Source organism: Mobula hypostoma, chromosome 21, assembly GCF_963921235.1.
Source record: "Mobula hypostoma chromosome 21, sMobHyp1.1, whole genome shotgun sequence".
Classification (NCBI taxonomy): Eukaryota; Metazoa; Chordata; class Chondrichthyes; order Myliobatiformes; family Myliobatidae; genus Mobula; species Mobula hypostoma.
Genome location: NC_086117.1, coordinates 2,411,014 through 2,423,042, shown reverse-complemented (window position 1 = coordinate 2,423,042; position 12,029 = coordinate 2,411,014). Strand labels below are relative to the sequence as shown.

At 44.0% G+C, this 12,029-nt stretch overlaps 1 protein-coding gene across 11 annotated transcripts in view; it reads right to left on the bottom strand.

Moving 5' to 3' along the window:
• The window catches only part of rgs3a (regulator of G protein signaling 3a), a 283,964-nt gene that overhangs the window by 57,828 nt on the left and 214,107 nt on the right, over window positions 1–12,029 (bottom strand). For all 11 annotated transcript variants that reach the window (XM_063073265.1, XM_063073271.1, XM_063073270.1 and 8 more), the window contains one exon: window positions 3,338–4,003. In XM_063073265.1, coding sequence (XP_062929335.1) covers window positions 3,338–4,003 — 666 coding nt within the window. The remainder of the gene's footprint in view (window positions 1–3,337; window positions 4,004–12,029) is intronic.

Below are 12,029 nucleotides of genomic sequence, written 5' to 3'. Positions count from 1 at the left end.
GGGCATGAGAAGCCCTTGGCGAGTAGGGTAAAGGAAAACCCCAAGACATTCTTCAATTATGTGAAGAACAAAAAGATGACAGGAGTGAAGGTAGGACCGATTAGAGGTAAAGGTGGGAAGATATGCCTGGAGGCTGTGGAAGTGAGCAAGGTCCTCAATGAATACTTCTCTTCGGTATTCACCAATGAGAGGGAACTTGATGATGGTGAGGACAATATGAGTGAGGTTGATGTTCTGATATTAAGGGAGAGGAGGTGTTGTAGTTGTTAAAATACATTAGGATGGACAAGTCCCCGGGGCCTGACTGAATATTCCCCAAGGTTGCTCTATAAGGCAAGGGAAGAGATTGCTGAGCCTCTGGCTGGGATCTTTATGTCCTCGTTGTCCATGGGAATGGTACTGGAGGATTGGAGGGAGGGGAATGTTGTCCCCTTGTTCAAAAAAGGTAGTAGGGATAGTCCAGGAAATTATAGACCAGTGAGCCTTACATCTGTGATGGGAAAGCTGTTGGTAAAGATTCTTAGAGATAGGATCTATGGGCATTTAGAGAATCATGGTCTGATCAGGGACAGTCAGCATGGCTTTGTGAAGGGCAGATTGTGTCTAACAAGCCTGATAGAGTTCTTTGAGGAGGTGACCAGGCATATAGATGAGGGTAGTGCAGTGGATGTGATCGAACGGTGGTGTCTGAAAAGAGGGTGCTGTCCAAGTCGCATGCCATCTTGGACAATGTCTCCATCCACTACATAATGTACTGGATGGGCACAGGAGTACATTCAGCCAGAGACTCATTCCACCGAGATGCAGCACAGAGCGTCGTAGGAAGTCATTCCTGCCTGTGGCCATAAAACTTTACAACTCCTCCCTTGGAGGGTCAGACACCCTGAGCCAATAGGCTGGTCCCGGACTTTTTTCCTGGCATAATTTACATATTACTATATAACTATTTATGGTTTTATTACTATTTATTATTTATAGTGCAACTGTAATGAAAACCAATTTCCCCTGGGATCAATAAAGTATGACTATGACTATATGGATTTTAGTAAGGCATTTGACAAGGTTGCACACGGTAGGCTTATTCAGAAAGTCAGAAGGCATGGGATCCAGGGAAGTTTGGCCAGGTGGATTCAGAATTGGCTTGTCTGCAGAAGGCAGAGGGTCATGGTGGAGGGAGTACATTCAGATTGGAGGATTGTGACTAGTGGTGTCCCACAAGGGTCTGTTCTGGGACCTCTACTTTTCGTGATTTTTATTAACGACCTGGGCGTGGGGGTAGAGGGGTGGGTTGGCAAGTTTGCAGACGACACAAAGGTTGGTGGTGTTGTAGATAGTGTAGAGGATTGTCAAAGATTGCAGAGGCATATTGTTAGGATGCAGAAGTGGGCTGAGAAGTGGCAGATGGAGTTCAACACGGAGAAGTGTGAGGTGGTTCACTTTGGAAGGACAAACTCCAAGGCAGAGTACAAAGTAAATGACAGGATACTTGATAGTGTGGAGGAGCAGAGGAATCTTGGGGTACATGTCCACAGATCCCTGAAAGTTGCCTCACAGGTAGATGGGGTAGTTAAGGAAGCTTATGGGGTGTTAGGTTTCATAAGTCGAGGGATAGAGTTTAAGAGTCGCGATGTAATGATGCAGCTCTATAAAACTCTGGTTAGGCCACACTTGGAGTACCGTGTCCAGTTCTGGTTGCCTCACTATAGGAAGGATGTGGAAGCATTGGAAAGGGTACAGAGGAGATTTACCAGGATGCTGCCTGGTTTAGAGAGTATGCATTATGATCAGAGATGAAGGGAGCTAGGGCTTTACTCTTTGGAGAGAAGGAGGATGAGAGGAGACATGATAGAGGTGTACAAGATAATAAGAGGAATAGATAGAGTGGATAGCCAGTGCCTCTTCCCCAGGGCACCACTGCTCAATACAAGAGGACATGGCTTTAAGGTAAGGGGTGGGAAGTTCAAGGGGGATATTAGAGGAAGGTTTTTCACTCAGAGAGTGGTTGGTGCGTGGAATGCACTGCCTGAGTCAGTGGTGGAGGCAGATACACTAGTGAAGTTTAAGAGACTACTAGACAGGTATATGGAGGAATTTAAGGTGGGGGCTTATATGGGAGGCAGGGTTTGAGGGTCGGCACAACATTGTGGGCTGAAGGGCCTGTACTGTGCTGTACTATTCTATGTTCTATGTTCCATGTGAATGACTGTTGTGGATGTCCCGTTGCACCGAAAGATGCAGGCTGATCAGCTTGGGAGAGGTTGTCTATCTTGCAAGAGGGTGCATAATCACCATCACAGAACAAGAAGGTGAGCTTGCTCCTGCATCACTCAGGTACAGGAGAGCCTGGAATTCACATTTTGCTAAATGCGGAAGGATTGCTGCTGTTTAATGAGTTTCAAATGCATGATGCATAGTGAAATGTTAGTACACATTAGCAAATGTGAAAGAGGTCAATTGAGGTCATGATCAGGAAAACACCAGGTACGACTTACGGCTGTTAGATTTTGCATGTAATAAAGAGAAAAACAAAGAGGATAAGCTTCAATATAAAATTATTAGCCTGGATTCTGTCTCACGGATAGGGCATGCAAATCAATCCAGTCTCTTGACTATTAAGTCGAACTGATGTCCTTAGTTATTTACATATTTCGCAAGGCACAGAATCCAATTTATCTGGGTTTTAAAGTTGTATGTTAACAGCAGGATAAACCACATATCCACAATATTCAAAGTGAGCAGTGTGCAGGTCTGAGTCAGATCTGAAAACAGGGGTGTGCCAGCTGTGCAGTCTGAGCTACCTATGTCCTGAAGTTAAATGTTGAAATGGCAGCCAATGTCTGCACTGGTCCATTGAACACCTGGGCTACAACCTTAGCTACAATCTGTAAGCAACCTTTTTGATGGTAGTGACCCTCTCAAATTCTGCACTGGCTTTCTGGCAGTTATATACCCGATCTAAATAATAGTAACTAAAAATGTATTTTATTAGTGGGAATATTTGTATAGAGTAATACAACACGCAAACAGGCTCTGTGGTTCAGCTGGTCCATACTGACCAAGATTCTCATCCAAGCTAATCCTATCGACTGGTATTTGGCCGATGACATTTTAAACCTTTCCTAGAAATGTACCTGCCCAATTGTCTTTTAGAAGTTTTTTTTTGTACCTGCCTCATCCAGGCATGGGTCAGATGGACTAGATGGGATGAAAGGCCCCTTCCTGTGCTATCCTGCTCGATGGGTCTATGCCTCCATTCACATTTCAAGCAAGTTTTGTGACAATTTCTACAACCCAAAACAATGCAAGCAAAGCCAATAGAATGAAGCGGAGTACTCACTTTACGCCCAGAGAAGATGAGACACAATTGGTACATGGAGCCACCGTTTTTCACATTGGCAATCTCCTTCTTGAGGGTTGTCGGCGAGGGTGGAGCCCAGCTGACGTTAGCTTTCTGTCCATCGCATCCCACGCAGTTGAGCGCATTGTCAGATTTAAAGCACTGAGTTTTCGGTTCCTGCTTCAGACTTCCTTCACTGTGGGTCCTCCGACGCAGCGAGTTCTGAATAGAGAGAGTACAATGCTTCTCACACTCGGAACTTTCAATCATACTGCGCCGTTTAGTTTCATGACTGTCCAAGTAACAGTCATCACTGTCTTCTTCATCTTCATCATCATCCTCCTCCTCTTCCTCCTCCTCTTCCTCATCTTCGTCCCCATCGAGAAGTAAAATGGGAAGATTTTCAGTGCTCTGGGTGAACGTCCTGTCCAGCCTCAGCTCTGGTATAGTGAATGGCAGCCGAGGTTTCTGTGACTCTGTGGCGTCCTGCTGCTCAATACTTCCTTTCATTTCCTCTCTGGCTTCACTTTCTCCTTCTGCAGCCTTTTCTTTCTCTGGGAGCTTCTCGCTTTCATCATTTCCCTCTCTGGTTGGCTGCGGCTCACTGGGAGGAACCTTTACCTCAGGTAACATCTCGGATTTCTCGTCTGATTTGGGGTCAAGGATCTATTGAGGAGAAAATGAAGATTTAAACATGTTAAATGAGCTGTTAATAATGTAATGGAACAGAATTGGTTAATGCACACATATTAACCCTAATTTATTTACTGTGGACATATGCAAAAATCATTCAGGTTATGAGATCACAACAAACAAAATCATAAAGTTTCTATAAATTGGAGAACAGCTTCAAAAATGAATCCGTACTCACGCCAGGTACAGATACAGTTATTACCCTCAACCATTAAGTTCCTGAACCAGCGTGGATAACTTCACTCACCCGAACACTGAACCGATTCCACAACCGATGGATTTGAAACCTCAATATTATTTATTTCCCAAACAGGAGAAAATCTGCAGATGCTGGAAATCCACTTCTTATCTTTTTTTCTAGTCCTGATGAAGGGTCTTAGCCCAGAACGTCAGACCATAAGACATAGGAGCAGAATTAGGCCATTCAGCCCATCGAGTGTGCTCCGGCATTCCACCATGGCTGAGCCCAGATCCCACTCTGCCCCATACACCTGCCTTCTCGCCATAATTTTTGACGTCCTGACCAATGAGGAAGCTATCAATTTTTAAATATGCCCACTGTCTTGGCTTCCACCACAGTCTGCTGCAGAGAATTCCACAGATTCACTACTCTCTGGCTAAAAAATTTGCTCCTTACCTCTGTTCTAAAGGGTCACCCCTCAATTTTGAGGCTGTGCCCTCTGGTTCTGGACACCCCGCCAGAGGAGATATCCTCTCCACATCCACTGTATCTAGTCCTTTCAACATTCAGTAGCTTTCAATGAGATCCCCCGGCATTCTTCTAAATTCCAGTGAGGACAGGCCCAAAGCTGCCGAACACTTCTCATACATTAACCCCTTCATTTCGAGAATCATCCTCGTGAACCTCTTCTGGACTCTCTCCAATGACAACACATCCTTTCTGAGATATGGGGCCCAAAACTGTTGACAGTACTCCAAGTGTGACCTGACTAGTGTCTTATGAAGGCTCTGCATTATCTCCTTGTTTTTATATTCTATTCCCCTGGAAATAAATGCCAACATTGCATCTGCCTTCTTTACTACAAACTCAACCTGTAAATTAACCTTCTGGGAGTCTTATTCAAGGACTCCTAAGTCGTTTTGCACCTCTGATGTTTGAACTTTCTCCCCATCTAGGTAATAGTCTGAACTATTGTTCTTTTTACCAAAGTGCATTATCATACATTTCCCAACACTGTATTCCATCTGCCACTTTTTTTTCCCGTTCCTCCAACTTGTCTAAGTCCTACTTGAATCACATTGCTTTCTCAGCACTACCTACCCCTCCACCTACCTTCATATCATCTGCAAACTTTGTCAGAAAGCCATCAATTCCATTATCTAACTCATTGACAAACAATGTGAAAAGAATTGGTCCCAATACTGACTCCTGAGGAAAACCACTAGTTGCTGACAGCCAACCAGAAAAGGCCCCTTTTATTCCCACTCGCTGCCTCTGCCTGTCAGCCGGTCCTCTATCCATGCCAGTATCTTTCCTGTAACGCCACAGGATTGTTAAGCAGCCTCATGTGAGGCACTTTATCAAATGTCTTTTGAAAATCCAAATAAATGGCATCCACTGCCTCTCCTTTGTCCGCCCTGCTTGTTAATTCCTCGAAGGATTCTACGGATTTGCCAGGCAAGATTTCCCTTCACAGAAACCATGCTGACTTTGACTTATTTTGTCATTAGTCTCCAAGTACCCCGAAACCTCATCCTTAAAAATAGACTCCAACACTTTCCCAACCACTGAGGTTAGGCTAACTGGCCTATGATTTTCTTTCTTTTGCCTTCCTCCCTTCTTAAACAGTGAGGCATTTTCACTTTTCCAGTCCTCTGGAGCCATGCCAGAATCAAGTGATTCTTGAAAGATCATGACAAATGCATCTGCTATCTCATTAGCAATCTCTCTCAGGATTCTGGGATGTAATTTATCTGGTCAGGTGATTTATCCACCTTCAGACCTTTGAGTTTGCACAGCACTTTTTGCTTTGTAATAGCAATGGCACTCACTCCTGCTCCCTGACACTCACAGACCTCTGGCACACTGCTAGTGTCTTCCACAGTGAAGAGTGAAGCAAAGTACCCATTAAGTTCATCTGTCATTTCTTTGTCCCCCATTACTACCTCAACAGCATCATTTTCCAGTGGTCCAATACCAACTCTCACTTCCCTTTTACTCTTTATATTACAGCAAAAACTTTTAGTAATACAAATCAAAGTTGCTGGTGAACGCAGCAGGCCAGGCAGCATCTCTAGGAAGAGGTACAGTCGACGTTTCAGGCCGAGACCCTTCATCAGGACTTCCTGTTGTTTGCGTTTTTAAAAACTTTAAGTATCCTGTTTTATATTATAGGCTAGTTTGCTCTCATATTTCATCTTTTCTCTTCTTATGGCTTTTTAGTTGCCTTTCGTAGTATTTTAAAAGGTTCCCAATCATCCAATTTCACACTCTCTTTGCTACCTTGTATGCCCTTTCCTTGACTTTTATGCAGTCGTTCTCTCCCCCTGTCAGCCACAGTTATATACTTAATTCCCAATGAGGTCATCCAAAGAGAAAGTGGGTCATTTGTTAGATGAACAGAGATTCTGTGTTTGCCATCGAACTGGATCTGCAGTTGTATAACGATCCCTGTTATATTGGTTTTCACCAGTCAAATACCCGACAGCAAAGAAAATACTTCTTGAGTTATTGGCATTGAAAATGCTAGGAAATAGACAACATTCTTGACTTGATATTTATTCCTGTTTGGTGTATGACCACAGCAGCATGTCATACACTGGCTCAAAAATCATCAGTTAATGAAAAAGAATGGCAGGAAGCAATGTGCTGCTTAATGTTTGGTGGTACTGAGCAAGCACTAACTGGGCCTGAAGCCAGGAGATACATAAAACATAGAACACTACAGCACAGAACAGGATGTTTGGCCCACAACGGTGTGCCAACCTTTTAACCTGTTCTGAGATCAATCCAACCCTTCTCTCCCATGTAGCCCTCTATCTTGCTTTCATACATGTGCCCATCTAAGAGTCTCTTAAATGTCCCCAACGTATCTACCTCTACCACCACCCCAGGCAGGGCATTCCACACACCAACCACTCTCAGTACAAAACATACCCCTGACATCCCCTCATACTCCCCTCCAATCACCTTAAAATTATGTACCCTCATATTAGCCACACCTGCCCTGGATCAATGTCCACCTCTATGAAGTCACCTCTCATCCTCCTTCACTCCAGAGGGAAAAGCCCTCACTCACTCAACCTATCCTCATAAGACATACTCTCAAATTAAGACAGCATCCTGGTAAATAATTAGAAGAAAGGAACCTTGTAATAATTTATAGTTTCTTACATCATTAATCCTGTTTAAAAATACTTCAGGCTTTTATTAGTTTTAAAATTATATTCTTAACATGGTTATTATTTTTACTCAAATAACTTTAGGTGCCAAAGGTCAAAGACAATTTTATAATTGCTCATTAAAGGAAGCAGTCAGTTGCATATCTATAAATGGGATATTGTACTTAGGAAATTGAGTATAATAGCAAATAACAGATCCATAGTCAGTGACTACATCATTAGCTACCTCCCATACCTAATGAAGGGGCCACTGGCTGTATGTTCGTAAACACCTACACCTAACCCTACACCTCATCCCCACCTGGCACTTATCCCTGCAAGCGTAAGTACTACACCTGTCCCTACACCTCCTCTCTTGCCACCATTCAGGGCCCCAAACAGTCCTTCCAGGTGAGGCAACACTTCACTTGTGAGTCTGTTGGGGTCATCTATTGCATCCGGTGCTCCCAGTGCGGCCTCCTCTACATCGGTGAAACCCGACGCAGATCAGGGGACTGCTTCATCGAGCACCTCCACTCCGTCCGCCACGACAGACAGGATCTCCCGGTAGCCACCCACTTCAACTCTGCTTCCCACTCCCATTCAGATATGTCCATACATGGCCTCCTCTACTACTATGATGAGGCTAAACTCAGGCTGGAGGAGCAACACCTCATATACCGTCTAGGCAGCCTCCAGCCCCTTGGTATGAACATAGAATTCTCCAACTTCCGGTAATTCCCTCCCCCTCCCTTCCCCTATCCCTATTTCACTGTGCCCCCTCCCCCAGCTCCCTCATGGTTCCGCCTCCTTCTTCTACTACCCATTGTTTTCAGGGCTATGATGTCAATGCTTCCTCTCCCCCACCCCTTTGTCTTTCAAATTACTGGTCTTTCAACTGAAGCTACAAGCATTCTTCAAATCCTTCCCCATCTTTCATTCTTCAGTGCTGACAAAGGGTTCCGGACCGAAATGTCGACTCATCATTTCTAACTGATGCTGCCCGACCTGCTGAGTTCATCCAGCGAACTGAAAGGGCTGTACGTTTGTGCTCTTCTGCTGCAGTGACCCATGTACTTCAAGGTTTGACGTACTGTGCATTCAGAGGTGCTCTTCTGCACATCACCTGTTGTAACAGGTGGTTACTTGAGTTACTGTTGCCTTCTTGTCAGCTTGAACCATTCTGGCCAGTCTTGACATTTTCTCTCACAACTGCTGCTCACTGGATGCTTTTTTTTTGCACCATTCTCTGTAAACTCTAGAGACTGTTGTGCGTGAAAATCCCAGGAGATCAGCAGTTTCTGATATACTCAAACCACCCTGTCTGGCACCAACAATCATTCCATGGTCCAAGTCACTTAGATCACATTTCTTCCCCATTCTGATGTTTGGTCTGAACAATAACTGAACTTTCTGATCATGTCCACATACCTTTATGCATTGAGTTGCTGCCTCACGATTGGTTGATCAGATATCTACATCAACAAGCAGACGTACGGATGTACCTAACAAAGTGGCCACTGAATGCAGGTTAAGGCAATTTAAACATTGGCTACTGTGTGGGAATGCTATTACAGGAAAGATTTATGAGCTATGGGCAGAACAGAGTAAAAATAATTAGAGTAAGTGGTTATAATTATGAAGGAAGTTTAAAGGTTTTTCTCAGGAAGGGTAATGAAATCAAATGGGGATTTCAAAATTTACTGCAAACATCACTGTCATACATGATATAATAGACACAGGAGCTTCTGCAGATGCTGGAAATCCAGAACAATATATTCAGATGCTGAAGGAACTCAACAGGTCAGGCAGCATCAATGGAAAGGAATAAACAATCGATGTTTCGGGCCGAGACCCTTCATCAAGGCTGATTCCTTTAGACAGATAGATAGATAGACAGATATACTTTATTAATCCCGAAGGAAATTTGGTTTCGTTACAGCTGCACCAACCAAGAATAGAGCGTAAATATAGCAATACAAAAAACCCCACCAATCAAACACCAAAATGCAAACTATGCCAGATGGAAAATAAGTCCAGGACCAGTCTATTGGCTCAGGGTGTCTGACCCTCCACGGGAGGAGCTGCACGTTCGATGGCCACAGGCAGGAGCGACCTCCCGTGCCGCCAAGTGTTGTATCACGGTGGAATGTGGCCGAAGTCCAACGGTAATAAGTTCAATATCCAGTCTGCAAACACGTTCCTCGATCGTAATATACCCCGGATTGCACCATCTGTTGTTAATCAGATCAGTAAGTCCAACAGTAAAAAGTTATCACACCTGCCCGTTTAGAAGTGGACAATTATAGGAAAGGATAAAGAGGAATGGAAATGGAAGTCAAGTTGCACAACCTCCTTGGAGCTTCAGTACAGTACAGAACTGATGGACAGAGTTATCTCCTTTCAATCAAAAAGCAAAACAAAAATTCATTAAATGAATAGTTTTAGAATTAGGCAGGCCCAGACAGAGCGGTTCTTTCTCAGACTCTAAATTTAATTTTTAATGTATTTGGCAAACATGATGCTGCAATTTAATTACTTTGGGAATGAGCAAAGTACTCAGCAGCTGAAGTACAGCTTACTGTGGAGGAGAATAATGGTTCAAAAATTAAATTATTTCATTTCCTCTTTTACTGAAAAGAATGCCCTAACTTTATTAAGTACAGAATACATTAGGATAACTTTTAGAGAATAATACTCAGGTGACCAGTAACAGTTATTATTCACATTATGGTAGGCACAGGACTGGATACAAAATGTTTGCAAAGAGAAGTTTGATCTTATTTTAATCATCTTTACTCTCAGACTGAATATCAATAGTCCAACACAGCTGCAGCATGTTGGCCAAAATGGGCCATAAAACATGGGAGCAGAATTAGGCCATACTCATCACATCTGCTCTACCATTCCATCGTGGCTGATTTATTCTTAACCCACTTTCCTGCCTTCTCCCTGTGACCTTTAAAACCCTGACTAATCATGAACCTATCAACCTCTGCTTTAAATGTACCCAGTGACTTGGCCTCCACAGCCGTCTGTGGCAGTGAATTCCACAGATTTATCATCTTCTGGCTAAAGAAATTCCTCCTCATCTCTGTTCTAAATGGAAGTCCCTCTATCCTGAGGTTATGTCCCCTGGTCCTAGACTCCCCCATGATAGGAAACACCCTCTGCACATCCCCTGGTCCTAGACTCCCCCATGATAGGAAACACCCTCTGCACATCCCCTGGTCCTAGACTCCCCCATGATAGGAAACACCCTCTGCACATCCTCTGGTCCTAGACTCCCCCATGATAGGAAACACCCTCTGCATATTCATTCTATCTAAGTTAAAATAATCAGTGCAAAAAGAGAGCAAAAATAGTGAGGCAGTGTTCACGGGTTCATTGTCCATTCGGAAATCTGACCGCAGAGGGGAGGAAGCTGTTCCTGAAACATTGAGTGTGTGCCTTCAGGTTCGTGATGGTAGCAATGAGGAGGGGGTGATAGGAACACTTCATGATGGATGCCATCTTTGTGAGGCGTCTCCTTTAGAAGGAGTCTTAGGTGCTGGGGAGGCTGGTGTCCATAGGAGAGGTGGCTGAGTTTACAACTTTCTGCAGCTTAGGGGGCATGGGTTTAAGGTAACAGCAGAAAGATTCAGAGGCACCTCTGAAAGGATGGTATCTCTGTGGTGTCAGTTGCCAGTGAAAGTGGCTGAGGCAGGGCAGCTACAACAGCTATAAAAAGGCAATTGGACAGGTACATGAGCGTAAGAAATAAGATGGATGATCTTGTTGCACTATTACAGAGTGCCAGGTATGAGGTTGTGGCCATCACTGAGTCGTGGCTGAAGGATGGTTGTAGGGAATTGAATGTCCAAGGTTACACGTTGTATCAGATGGATAAGAAGGTAGGCAGAGGGGGTGGCTTGGCTCTGCTGGTAAGGAATGGCATCAAATTATTAAAAAGATGTGACATAGGATCGGAAGATGTTGACTCCTTGTGCTTTGACTTAAGAAACTGCAAGGGTAAAAGGACTCGGTCGGCAGTTGTGTAAAGGCCTCCCAAAAGTGCTGGGATGAGGACCACAGATTAAAACAGGAAATAGAAAAGGCGTGTCAAAAGGGCAATGTTATGATAGTCATGGAAGATTTTAACATGCAAGTAGATTGGGAATGGATCCCAAGAGATAGAGTTTGTTGAATACCTACAAGATGGCTTTTAGAGCAGTTTGTCATTGAGCCTACTAGGGCATCAGATATACTGGATTGGCTGTTATATAATGAACCAGAGGTGATTAGGGAGCTTAAGATAAAAGAAAGGATGCAGAGGTGGGCTGAGAAGTGGCAGATGGAGTTCAACCTGGAGAAGTGTGAGGTGGTACACTTTGGAAGGACAAACTCCAAGGCAGAGTACAAAGTAAATGACAGGATACTTGGTAGTGTGGAGGAGCAGAGGGATCTGGGGGTACATGTCCACAGATCCCTGAAAGTTGCCTCACAGGTGGATAGGGTAGTTAAGAAAGCTTATGGGGTGTTAGCTTTCATAAGTCGAGGGATAGAGATTAAGAGTCGCGATGTAATGATGCAGCTCTGTAAAACTCTGGTTAGGCCACACTTGGAGAACTGTGTCCAGTTCTGGTCGCCTCACTATAGGAAGGATGTGGAAGCATTG